General features: G+C 45.8%; 1 protein-coding gene across 1 annotated transcript in view; it reads right to left on the reverse strand.

Moving 5' to 3' along the window:
* Positions 1–14387, reverse strand: part of LOC311018589 (SH3 and multiple ankyrin repeat domains protein 2-like) — an 85126-nt gene that overhangs the window by 17579 nt on the left and 53160 nt on the right. Inside the window, 2 exon segments of the mRNA XM_084017617.1 lie at positions 7922–8002; positions 9039–9174. Coding sequence (XP_083873743.1) covers positions 7922–8002; positions 9039–9174 — 217 coding nt within the window.

Consider the following 14387-nt stretch of genomic DNA (forward strand, 5'->3'; position numbering starts at 1 on the left):
GACAGCAACACGACATGAAATCATAGGACGGGTTCGAACACAGAACAGCTGCAGTCGGAAACACGTCGTTGATCATGCAAGTACACTGAATCCTGAGAGACATAAACAGTTAGTTGATCACAGTGAGGCGGGGTGAGGAAGGGTGTGCGACATGAACCATCATAGCAAATACTGGGAGGTAAACATGCCCACAGACACTTACCACCTTTCTTTTTCCTTAGAGTGGCTTTAGGGGGCGACAGAAACACATTTCTTTTTGTCTTTACAGCACAAACACAGACTCAGTCCTCCTCACGGGAGTGACCGCAGGCACTCCACGACCGCATATAAGCGAGGGCCCGTCACAACACTGCTTGCAGTTTTAATTTACATTTAGGACTTAAAGAGGATCTAGGACGCTTTTCTGCTTTTCCCTTTACTTCAGAGTGTTTTATTTTTAGTTCTGCTGTGTTCACACCAAAACCAAAGTGAAGCGAAACCCTCTCAGTGTAGGGGATTGTCCTCCTGTCGTCATGACGACGCTGAATCCTAAACGACGAAAATAAATGTTGTCTCCTGGGTATCGAGAGGTCTACAATAGTAGCTTAGTCCAGAGACCAGACCAGACCATGTGGAGGAACCAGAGACTGTCTGTGGTCCCCCAGAGGTCTAGATAGTAGCTCACATGAGTCCAGAGACCAGACCAGACTATGTGGAGGAACCAGAGACTGTCTGTGGTCCCCCAGAGGTCTAGATAGTAGACACCATGAGTCCAGAGACCGGACCAGACTATGTGGAGGAACCAGAGACTGTCTGTGGTCCCCCAGAGGTCTAGATAGTAGACACCATGAGTCCAGAGACCGGACCAGCCTATGTGGAGGAACCAGAGACTGTCTGTGGTCCCCCAGAGGTCTAGATAGTAGACACCATGAGTCCAGAGACCGGACCAGACTATGTGGAGGAACCAGAGACTGTCTATGGTCCCCCAGAGGTCTAGATAGTAGCTCACATTAGTCCAGAGACCAGACCAGACTATGTGGAGGAACCAGAGACTGTCTGTGGTCCCCCAGAGGTCTAGAGAGTAGCTCACATTAGTCCAGAGACCAGACCAGACTATGTGGAGGAACCAGAGACTGTCTGTGGTCCCCCAGAGGTCTAGATAGTAGACACCATGAGTCCAGAGACCGGACCAGACTATGTGGAGGAACCAGAGACTGTCTGTGGTCCCCCAGAGGTCTAGATAGTAGCTCACATTAGTCCAGAGACCAGACCAGACTATGTGGAGGAACCAGAGACTGTCTGTGGTCCCCCAGAGGTCTAGATAGTAGCTCACATTAGTCCAGAGACCAGACCAGACTATGTGGAGGAACCAGAGACTGTCTGTGGTCCCCCAGAGGTCTAGATAGTAGCTCACATTAGTCCAGAGACCAGACCAGACTATGTGAGGAACCAGAGACTGTCTGTGGTCCAAACAACAAGGTCTCTGCTGTATTTACGTCTAGATGACCTTATTTGGAGTGTTGATGGAGCAGCTACAATGTTAGCGTAGCCTAGCACCATCAACCAGACTCCATTCAGAAAACCAGCGTTTTAACAGCAGTTATCTTGTGGTCTTGCAGACAGACCTAACAAAGCATGACTCAGCACTTTTTTTACTGATAACCATCACGATGGAGTTATTTCAGCATCCTTTACATCTGGTTATTGATATTAAATCACAGATCAATACTTTATTCTGGTTCCTCCAGCTGTGGTGAATCAGCCCACGTGGGTCCTGCTAGATCCAGTGAGTCCAGCTTGGTGAAACCTACTGAGCACCTCTGGATGATGTCATGATGATGTCATGAACCCAGACTGGATGGGGTCTGGTGTCCTTGTGGATCTGAGACTTCAACATGTACAAAGCAGAAATAGTGGTGATTTCAGTTGTGATGGAGGAGACCTGGTTGGGGGTCTACGTGGAGGTGAAGCCCCGCCTCCTCCTGACGTAAGGTGAACATTTGCTTTGCTTTGGTGTGAACACAGCATTCCTTTCCCCCACAGAAAGTCTGTCGCCTCCATAAAGTGGTGATGTCACCAACACATTAGCGTAACATCTGCCATGTTGAGAAGACGCTGTGAAAAACGTAAATGTCTTTCGTCTGGACAAAGGAAGAGGAGCTGAAGAACAAGAGGCTAAAACATTTTTTTTAATCACTATTCCTCAGCAAACAACTCCTGTTGTGTGGTTATGGTGAGGGGGCGGGACATTTCTGACAAACACACTCAGCAGTTGACCAATCACAACAGAGTGGGCGTTTCAGAGACAGGCTGAGTAGAGCTGCTGCAGCACAGTGTATGAATGTTCTAGTAGGAACCTGAAATCCAAGTATGCACACGAGTAAAACTGTGACGAGAACACAAGTACAACGAATGAGAGGCGGACGTGTCAAATAAGCAGCTCGGGAAGAAACATGCTGATCAGAGGTGTTTTCTGTCAGCAACCTGCGATGTAAGTAGAATCCCTCTCCTGTCCTTCATCTGCCTGCTCACCTTGGAATCACAAAGCTGCACTATTAAAGATTCACCCCGAAGAGTATACAGTAGATCACAAGCTGCTATTCAAGAACCCGCCGCCGCTCTGGTGATTCATGTTAAGTTCCTCTTGAACTAACTTTATTGACACATCAGATGTGGAGTAGCTTACCATCTTTGGTAAATGGTAAATGGCCTATATAGCCTTTTTCTCCAAAGTGTTTTACAGGAATGACTGTCATTCACCCATTCACTCACACATTCACAGCTCCTGGGGGCTCCTGTCGCCCCGCGTGGTTGACAGGAGCTCCCAGGAGCCAGCTCGTCAGGAGCAATTGGGGTGAGGTGTCTTGCTCAGGGACACCAGGAGCCGGGGATCTAACCGGCAATCTTCCGGTTGCCAGTCCAACGCTCTACCTCCTGAGCTAAACCCCCCTATCTTTGCTTTACAATTTCCTGTGAGAAATCAGACGGCAACCTCCAGTTCTGAAAAGTCAAGCCAAATCTGAAGTGCCTTAAACCTGCATTCTTTCTACTGGCCATCAGGGAGCGACACCTCTCTGATCGTATAGAAGTCTATTCACTTAAAGATGTCTTATCCAGCGTTCAGTTGTTCTTAGCTCCACCCTGTCATGTCTAAAATCCAAGATGGAGAAGGCTAAAACCCATGATGGAGAAGGCTTAAAACCATGATGGAGAAGGCTTAAAACCATGATGGAGAAGGCTAAAAGCCATGATGGAGAAGGCTAAAAACCATGATGGAGAAGGCTAATAACCAAGATGGAGAAGGCTAAAAACCAAGATGGAGAGGGCTAATAACCAAGATGGAGAAGGCTAAAACCCATGATGGAGAAGGCTAAAACCCATGATGGAGAAGGCTAAAAACCAAGATGGAGAAGGCTTAAAGCCATGATGGAGAAGGCTAAAAGCCATGATGGAGAAGTATAATAACCAAGATGGAGAAGGCGAAAAGCCATGATGGAGAAGGCTAAAAACCAAGATGGAGAAGGCTAAAAGCCATGATGGAGAAGGCTAATAACCAAGATGGAGAAGGCTAAAAACCAAGATGGAGAAGGCTAATAACCAAGATGGAGAAGGCTAAAACCCATGATGGACAAGGCTAAAACCCATGATGGAGAAGGCTAAAACCCATGATGGAGAAGGCTAAAAAACAAGATGGAGAAGGCTTAAAGCCATGATGGAGAAGGCTAAAACCCATGATGGAGAAGGCTAATAACCAAGATGGAGAAGGCTAAAAACCAAGATGGAGAAGGCTAAAAGCCATGATGGAGAAGGCTAAAACCCATGATGGAGAAGGCTAAAAACCAAGATGGAGAAGGCTAAAACCCATGATGGAGAAGCCTAAAAGCCATGATGGAGAAGGCTAAAAACCAAGATGGAGAAGGCTAAAACCCATGATGGAGAAGGCTAAAAGCCATGATGGAGAAGGCTAAAAACCATGATGGAGAAGGCTAAAACCCATGATGGAGAAGGCTAATAACCAAGATGGAGAAGGCTAAAAACCATGATGGAGAAGGCTAATAACCAAGATGGAGAAGGCTAAAACCCATGATGGAGAAGGCTAAAAACCAAGATGGAGAAGGCTTAAAGCCATGATGGAGAAGGCTAAAACCCATGATGGAGAAGGCTAATAACCAAGATGGAGAAGGCTAAAAACCATGATGGAGAAGGCTAATAACCAAGATGGAGAAGGCTAAAACCCATGATGGAGAAGGCTAAAAACCAAGATGGAGAAGGCTAAAAGCCATGATGGAGAAGGCTAAAACCCATGATGGAGAAGGCTAATAACCAAGATGTAGAAGGCTAAAAACCATGATGGAGAAGGCTAATAACCAAGATGTAGAAGGCTAAAAACCATGATGGAGAAGGCTAATAACCAAGATGTAGAAGGCTAAAACCCATGATGGAGAAGGCTAATAACCAAGATGTAGAAGGCTAAAAACCATGATGGAGAAGGCTAAAAGCCATGATGGAGAAGGCTTAAAGCCATGATGGAGAAGGCTAATAACCAAGATGGAGAAGGCTAAAAACCATGATGGAGAAGGCTAAAAGCCATGATGGAGTAGGCTAATAACCAAGATGGAGAAGGCCAGTGTTTCCCCTACCATTGTACAGGCCTGGCGACCCGCCAGGCCAAGGAGACCTGCCGCCAGGCCAAAAAAAAAATCAATATACCAAAAATAAGCCACCTATCAATTCATTCATAAATCAATAATCATTTACATTAGGAGCGCCTCCGCGCAGCACAGCAGACTTGCTCCGCAAGACGCGCGCTCCCGCTACGTTCTTCTTCCGTGTACTTGTCGCTTTCTACTTTGAAAACACGGAACGTTGACACTGTATTTTGATAAGCTGTTGCACTCTTCAGACTCGCGGTGTGAGCGGAACCGGTCCATAGGGTCCATAATATTTATTTTATTACATTACATTATTATTTATTTTTACATAATAAAAATGCCGCTGTGTGTCTCCGTCCAAAACCCGCTGCGCTCGCGCTGTCTGCTCGCACAGATCCGCTCGTGCGCACATGCGCTGATGCAGGTCGAGTGTTGTCGAGAAATATAAGCAGAGACGGCGCTCCTTAAAAATAACATCACGCCATGTGTGTGTAGTATTAGGACGTGATGACGTATGTACAACCGGCCAAAGCCCGTTTGCCCCCCCTCCTCGGGGGGGAGGATTGTTTTTGATAAGATGTGGAACTTTGAGTTAACTGCTGTTGAGTAAACCTATAACTTATATTTTACTTGATAAAATAAGACAATATATGCACTCATATGTCGTTGTAGTGTTTTACAGTATCTGTAGCTATTAATGTGATGCTCATCATTTTCCAGACATATTTTTCTGGACCCTGATCATTTCCATCAACCAGCACCTTAATAAGTCACTCTCTCCTTGTAATTTTGAATACACTCTGGTTGAACAAAAATGTTGAATGCAAATATAATAATTGCAGAATTGCAGACTGCTTGCTGTGCCACCTGACTTAATCCAACTGCACCAATACACCATCCCACACGTCTCGTCTGTTTAGGGTTTTTTCGGTGGGTACCACCGGGCCTGAAAAAAATTCTAGGGGAAACACTGGAAGGCTAATAACCAAGATGGAGAAGGCTAAAAGCCATGATGGAGAAGGCTAATAACCAAGATGGAGAAGGCTAAAACCCATGATGGAGAAGGCTTAAAACCATGATGGAGAAGGCTTAAAACCATGATGGAGAAGGCTTAAAACCATGATGGAGAAGGCTAAAACCCATGATGGAGAAGGCTAATAACCAAGATGGAGAAGGCTAAAAACCATGATGGAGAAGGCTAATAACCAAGATGGAGAAGGCTAAAAGCCATGATGGAGAAGGCTAATAACCAAGATGGAGAAGGCTAAAAACCAAGATGGAGAAGGCTAAAAACCATGATGGAGAAGGCTAAAAACCAAGATGGAGAAGGCTAAAACCCATGATGGAGAAGGCTAAAACCCATGATGGAGAAGGCTAATAACCAAGATGGAGAAGGCTAAAAGCCATGATGGAGAAGGCTAATAACCAAGATGGAGAAGGCTAAAACCCATGATGGAGAAGGCTTAAAACCATGATGGAGAAGGCTTAAAACCATGATGGAGAAGGCTTAAAACCATGATGGAGAAGGCTAAAACCCATGATGGAGAAGGCTAATAACCAAGATGGAGAAGGCTAAAAACCATGATGGAGAAGGCTAATAACCAAGATGGAGAAGGCTAAAAGCCATGATGGAGAAGGCTAATAACCAAGATGGAGAAGGCTAAAAACCAAGATGGAGAAGGCTAAAAACCATGATGGAGAAGGCTAAAAACCAAGATGGAGAAGGCTAAAACCCATGATGGAGAAGGCTAAAACCCATGATGGAGAAGGCTAATAACCAAGATGGAGAAGGCTAAAAACCATGATGGAGAAGGCTAATAACCAAGATGGAGAAGGCTAAAAGCCATGATGGAGAAGGCTAATAACCAAGATGGAGAAGGCTAAAAACCAAGATGGAGAAGGCTAAAAACCATGATGGAGAAGGCTAAAAACCAAGATGGAGAAGGCTAAAACCCATGATGGAGAAGGCTAAAACCCAAGATGGAGAAGGCTAAAAACCATGATGGAGAAGGCTAAAAACCAAGATGGAGAAGGCTAAAACCCATGATGGAGAAGGCTAATAACCAAGATGGAGAAGGCTAAAAACCATGATGGAGAAGGCTAATAACCAAGATGGAGAAGGCTAAAAACCATGATGGAGAAGGCTAATAACCAAGATGGAGAAGGCTAAAAGCCATGATGTAGAAGGCTAATAACCAAGATGGAGAAGGCTAAAAACCAAGATGGAGAAGGCTAATAACCATGATGGAGAAGGCTAAAAACCAAGATGGAGAAGGCTAAAAACCAAGATGGAGAAGGCTAAAAACCAAGATGGAGAAGGCTAAAAACCATGATGGAGAAGGCTAAAACCCATGATGGAGAAGGCTAAAAACCATGATGGAGAAGGCTAATAACCAAGATGGAGAAGGCTAATAACCAAGATGGAGAAGGCTAATAACCAAGATGGAGAAGGCTAAAAACCAAGATGGAGAAGGCTAAAACCCATGATGGAGAAGGCTAAAACCCATGATGGAGAAGGCTAAAAAACAAGATGGAGAAGGCTAATAACCAAGATGGAGAAGGCTAATAACCAAGATGGAGAAGGCTAATAACCAAGATGGAGAAGGCTAAAACCCATGATGGAGAAGGCTAAAAACCAAGATGGAGAAGGCTAAAAACCAAGATGACTCCTTCCTTCCTTCCTTCCTTCCTTCCTTCCTTCCTCCCTTCCTTCCTTCCTTCCTTCCTTCCTTCCCTCCCTCCCTCCTCTCTTAGGCCAGCACCAATGTTCCCTCCAGTGTCTCTTCAGCCCGTGAGGCTCAGAAACGCTGACTGCCCTGCCTGTCAGAAGGTATAAGGACGACACAGCACTTTTAATGCAGCAGACAGCGTTTCCCGTGAAGTGGTACTCACCACACACACACATACACGTATAAAAACATAAAAAAACAACAACATCATGCTAATGCCATATTTTGGACTAGCCATAGCGACAGCTCATGGTTGCGGGCTCTTAGCCGTCATGCATGGTGGAGATGAGGAGGCAGGAAAAGCATCTTTTTTTTTAAGAGGCAAATGGTGGCGTCTCAAATTGCATACGCCTGAACAGAAGCTGCATTCAGCTGCGGCGAGCCGATGGATGTTTCAGTTGAGCAAAATGGATGGCAAAAGGTTACGCAGCATTAACTGCTTACCTTTATCCACTATTGAGGGATTAACCAATCAATGAGGATAAGAAAGAAGAAGAAGAGAGAGACTGTTAGACTTCCCAATGACAATGTGAGCAAAAGGTCAAACCAGGACGCTCGTACCGAGTTCCTCCAGTTCAGAGGTCATGGACTTGGAGCGCATGGACAGGGCCGTGGTGGGGGCCCTCTTCGGCGGCGGGGGAGCTGAGGGAGACAGATACAGGTACAGGTACGTAAGTTATCATGGTCTGGGTGAATACTCCATTCTGATTGGCTGCAGGGTGTCATTAATTCCTCATAGTTTAGAGCGGTGCAGGGATGATGTATTTTTTTGTCGGCCAACAGGAAGTTAGCATCGCCCTGGAAGTAAATTTGCAATTACTTTGCATACGATAACAGCAATAAATAACAACTGTTTATTTATTATTTATTTATTCGTCTTGATAGCTAGCTTGTCTTGTTACTAAACATGCTGCCAAATTATTGTTTTACTGTTTGTCATCCGTAAGCAATGTTATTGACTTTGAATCTCGCTAGCATAATCAAATCCACTTTATTTATACAGCACGATTTCAGCACAAGGTTTTCCAAACAACAAGATAAAACACAATAGAAGCACAATAAAAAGATGGAGTACACAAAAGAAAGATAATAAAATTAAGTTAAATAAATAAAATGCACTGACCCCGCACAAGATAAACAAATATGCACGTTTACACATAAAATCATAAAATCAACACCGTACATGGAGTCAGGAGTCAAGAATCACTTTAAAATTAGCATTATGCTAATCAAGATTTTCTGAAAATATATTGACGAGAGGAAAAAGATACGGCTCGATAGCGAGCCTGTCTCGTTAAAAACGTCAAATTAATTCATTAATAATTATTCTTAAATGAGTCGTTAGATTAATCTAAAAAATAATCATTTGATCCCCCCCCCCCCCCCCCCCAGCTAGGAGCAGCACTAGCATTTAACATCGGAATGGTCACATATAGGTCATTGGAATAGAGAGGGTCAGGTGAGTTTGAATTGGTGACTCTTCTGGTTCTGTGTTATTTGTGTTGTTTGCATCGTGAACACACACTAAGTCAGATTTCTATCTGCCTCTGAGGGAAAACCTTACATAACACATCATTAGTCAGCATGCGGCCTCGCTGCAGTGTTCGGTGTGTTTTAATACGGGAGGGGGGACGGTTAGCAGGTCTGGTCAGGATCTACATCCAGACTCTCCAGGTACCTTTTTTGCGTGCCGTGTCGTCGGGGTCCAGATTCCGGCTCACGGTCACCACCTTGATCAGGAGCCGGTTGCCCCCCTGGCGGATCATGTTGACCACCTGTCTGTGACCCACCTTGACCACGTTCTCCTGGTTCACCTGAGAGACACACAAACAGCGAGTCAATACGATCCTCACAATACACACACAAGATCTCCATATCTGAGAGACTGAAAACAGCATTTTCTGACATTTCTTTATGAAAAATGCCTTTTGATGATGAACAGATGATGAAAATAGTTGGTGATTATATTTCTGTGGATCTGTTAGTGGAATTAGTTTTCCTTTCATTTGTGGTCCTTCTGTAAAAAGCTGTCTCCAAACATCATGTTGGTTGTTTAGAGGACAATAACATCTCATTTAATGTGATGAACAAGTGACAGAATAAGTAGACTGAATACTGACCATTGGATTGATACAAAGATGGAGTTTACCACAGCTGGAAGGGGCTGGAAAAGCATGGAAATGCACCTGGAAATGCTTGGAAAGAGCTTGAATTTGAGACGGTGGAGGAACCCTGAGTGCAATCCACTTTGTTATGTTTGTAAACAACAATGCCGTTTTTTGGGGGCGGGGCCAAACTGGTGGCAGAAAGTGACAGTTCTGTGGTAGCGCCGCCACACGTTAGCGGCATAGGCCTAAAGAACATGGATCATCTGGACTTCGCTAAGCTTCACTCACTGCAGCTTCTCTTGAGGATTTGATGTTTTGTCTTTGTTTTCTGAACTAACTGAAGATCTTCGTGGTTGTTCAGCACGTTTTGCATTGCAGCGCAGAGCAAGGTGATTCATGCTGCTGATTGCGGCTCCGAGTGGCCTTGAAGGGAAAAGGCTTCATTTTAAACCACGGATGTGCTAATGTTAGCACTTTCTTCCCGTCCTCCTGCCAATCTTCCTAATTGCAATATTCGTGATGGCGGCGGCCGCTGACCTCGCCGTCGCTCTTCAAAGACAATCAGAACAAGTTGGTTTGCTGCCAACGATCAAATCCTGCTGCTGAACATTCAGCAGTAGATCCGATTATGATGCTAGATGACAGGTGTGAAAGGAGCAGGTTACCCAAAATGCTTCACTGTGAAAAAAAGACGTGAGGTTTTAGTTCTGTCAGCTTATTTCCCACCTCAAAGTCTGTTTTTTGAATGAACTCAATATTGCAAATAAGATCAACTATTCCTGAAAAAAGTACCTTAAGTAACAGGATGCATAGTTGATTGAACTTAAGAGTTCAAATTTATGAGATTGTTTATTCTTAATTATAGGAACTCAGATGTATCAGGTTTATTATCTCACCGAACTGAAGACTTTCACAAACTACTTTAAAGACGAAGCAGCTTGTGATGTCGTCGTGCTCCTCGCCGTCCTCGCTGCCGAATGACGGATGAGACCACGAGCAAGTGATGAAGACGGCGAGGCGGATCCGTCTTTAATCCAACGAACGTCGCCCCCGGGATCGCCGGACGTTTTTGGTAATTAGAGAGAAAACGCTCCAAACAGCTGTTTGGTTTCTACCACGCACACTGAGGGTTCCCATGATGCACTCTGGTCCACACTAGCACACTATAAACGTAGCCTTATGTAACACGCTCCGTCTTTTCACACCATTATGTAACTACGCTTGAAGGCTGGACACACACACACACACACACACACACACACACACACACACACGTGAATATGTTCTTTGGCTACACAACTCGTTGACATTCTTCAGCTACGACCGTCAGCACTCTGATTTACCACGCTGCGTTCAACACCCAAACGTCTCTTCCTAAAGCTGGAAGACGGGTTGTGTTTAACGTGACCAATTCCTGTTGGGGGGGGGGGGGGCACACTGAGTGAGTGAGTGAGTGAGTGAGTGAGTGAGTGAGTGAGTGAGTGAGTGAATGAGTGAGTGAATGAGCGAGTGAGTGAGTGAGTGAATGAGTGAATGAGTGAGTGAGTGAATGAGTGAGTGAATGAGCGAGTGAGTGAGTGAATGAGTGAGTGAGTGAGTGAGTGAGTGAGTGAGTGAGTGAGTGAGTGAATGAGTGAGTGAGTGAGTGAGTGAATGAGTGAGTGAGTGAGTGAGTGAATGAGTGAGTGAATGAGCGAGTGAGTGAGTGAATGAGTGAGTGAGTGAGTGAGTGAGTGAGTGAGTGAGTGAATGAGTGAGTGAGTGAGTGAGTGAATGAGTGAATGAGTGAGTGAGTGAATGAGTGAGTGAGTGAGTGAGTGAATGAGTGAGTGAATGAGCGAGTGAGTGAGTGAATGAGTGAGTGAGTGAGTGAGTGAATGAGTGAGTGAGTGAGTGAGTGAATGAGTGAGTGAATGAGCGAGTGAGTGAGTGAGTGAGTGAGTGAGTGAGTGAATGAGTGAATGAGTGAGTGAGTGAGTGAGTGAATGAGCGAGTGAGTGAGTGAGTGAGTGAGTGAATGAGCGAGTGAGTGAGTGAGCGAATGAGTGAATGAGTGAGTGAGTGAATGAGTGAGTGAGTGAGTGAGTGAGTGAATGAGTGAGTGAGTGAGTGAGTGAATGAGTGAATGAGTGAATGAGTGAGTGAGTGAATGAGTGAGTGAATGAGTGAGTGAGTGAGTGAGTGAGTGAGTGAATGAGTGAGTGAATGAGTGAGTGAGTGAATGAGTGAGTGAGTGAATGAGTGAGTGAGTGAGTGAATGAGTGAGTGAATGAGCGAGTGAGTGAGTGAGTGAGTGAGTGAATGAGTGAGTGAGCGAGCGAGTGAGTGAGCAAGTGAGTGAATGAGTGAGTGACTATGATGACGTGCTGTGATGACACTGTGATGACACTGTGATGACGTGCTGTGATGACGTGCTGTGATGACACACTGTGATGACACTGTGATGACACTGTGATGACACTGTGATGACGTGCTGTGATGACACACTGTGATGACGTGCTGTGATGACACACTGTGATGACGTGCTGTGATGACACTGTGATGACACTGTGATGACGTGCTGTGATGACACACTGTGATGACGTGCTGTGATGACACTGTGATGACGCCCCCTGTTGAAATCTCTTAACTAGACCACTTAATAGTCTAACTTTGCTCTCAAAGTTAATCAAATTGATGAATTTCACATTTTTTCTAAATTTAGGGTGAAAATAACGAATGTCTTTTTTTCCTGAATCTAAGCGGTTTCACTGTTTAAAGACTAGCGCTGTAACGAGCGTATATTGACACGTGTCGAAGTGATGCTAGTCGGGAAGATGAAGAAGAAGGATTGCAACAGGATGAGAGGGGGAAGACGGAGAGTTTGATTCTGATGACTCAGAGTCCGAGTTCGGAGTCTTGACTCTGATGAATCATGTAGCTGAATATCAAAGTGACGATGAGCGCTCGTGTTAGTGCACACACACACACACACACACACACACACACACACACACACACACACACACTCGGCGTGTAGTCCTTGATTTCTTCAACTGCTCCACCCTAATTATATGAGTGTTCCTGGAAATGCACTCACTAAAGGTCGGCCTCTCTCCTCCTCAAGTCCTTCTCTTGAAATGCAGCGAACACGGAGACGCTACGATGGAAGAACCTCGCCGGCAGCTCGGACGCCGTTAAAGGGGCACTTCACCCGTTTGCATTTAGCGCTGTATTTTGAATGGCCGTGCATCATTCCCTCATTTACATTCCTTCAGATTCTAATAACAGAATCACCTTTTCATTTGTTTGTCTTGTGCAGCCAATGAGCTGCGACCACATTTCGTTGCGTAGTCAACCGTGTTGCACAATGACAATGAATCCCTGAAGGTCCTCCCTGGTCCAGCACCGAGACCTGGACCCCGGACCTGGACTCTGCTCTCCGTCTCCAGAGTCTCTGCTGAGCTTTTGCTCGTAAAAAAAAAAAGCTGCATTCTCACTGTGTACACAGAACAAGGCACAACATGTTCCCGGTTGCTAAGCGACAGTTGCCGTGTGATACCGCTGGAGGTGGGAGCGGTGCTGTGAACGTTATCAGTGTTTGGGAGTTAGGAGGGTGGGGGGTGCTGGTGGATCGTACCATTCAACAGCAAGCGGGGACTTTAGTTTGGTGTTTCTTTTGTTTCTCTCAGCAGACCTCTTCTCTAAACCTCAGCCCCGTCTCCTTCCTCCTCCTCCTCCTCCTCCTCCTCCTCCTCCTCCTCCTCCTCGCCGCTGCAGCCATCTTAAAAGCTTCTGGCCTCCTGGAATATCGGTGTAGTGGTTTCTTTATGAAGCTGAAGCAGCTCCCTGAGCTCCGTGGGCTTCGGGGAGCTGCTCTTTGTGCGCTGCAGCCTATAAATAAATTATTTACAGGGAAGGACGCTTCCACTGGCTGTTATTTTGAGACGGAGCAGCGTGTGATTTCAGAGCTTCACACACCGCCACCGACTCCTGACTTTCACCGGGTATTTGATTAGTGTAAAGAGGGGAAGTGATGATGATGATGATGAGGAGGGCTTCCTCCACATTTGAAGAGGCTGAAGCAGCTTTCTGTCCGCCTCCCGGGGGTTCCCACGGCGACCATCAACACTCATCGTGAACTTGACCAGACCGAGACACAAAAACACAACGGACACATTCACTCAGCCGGCATCGCACGAGGAAGAGGATGTCATATATTCACACGTGTCATTCCCGTTAAACGCTGACATAAATCAGTCCGGGAAAAGCTACCTGTTAAAGTCATCCCAGCAGCTAGCATTGGGAGCCACCTGTCAATCAGCAGGTAAGCCCCGCCCCCTTAATCATCCCCTGCTTTCTGGTCTGGTGGACTCTAAATGGACCGTAATGTACTAAATGAACATCATGCTGGATTGAAGACTAAAGAATGACAGTTTTAAGGCACTTCAGCTTCGGCTTCACTTCTCAGAACCGGAGGTTTCAGCTGTGTTTATAATGCTTGGTGCTCAAACAAAGTCAATGTTGTGGTATTTTTAACGTTATGATACCACTCCCACAGCATCACAAGCCGACTGTTCCACTCCCACAGCATCACAAGCCGACTGTTCCACTCCCACAGCATCACAAGCCGACTGTTCCACTCCCACAGCATCACAAGCCGACTGTTCCACTCCAACGGCATCACAAGCCGACTGTTCCACTCCAACGGCATCACAAGCCGACTGTTCCACTCCAACAGCATCACAAGCCGACTGTACCACTCCCACGGCATCACAAGCCGACTGTACCACTCCCACGGCATCACAAGCCGACTGTACCACTCCAACGGCATCACAAGCCGACTGTACCACTCCCACGGCATCACAAGCCGACTGTACCACTCCCACGGCATCACAAGCCGACTGTACCACTTCAACGGCATCACAAGCCGACTGTTC

The sequence above is a fragment of the Eutrigla gurnardus genome (assembly GCF_963514095.1).
Source record: "Eutrigla gurnardus genome assembly, chromosome: 1".
In the NCBI taxonomy this organism is placed as follows: domain Eukaryota; kingdom Metazoa; phylum Chordata; class Actinopteri; order Perciformes; family Triglidae; genus Eutrigla; species Eutrigla gurnardus.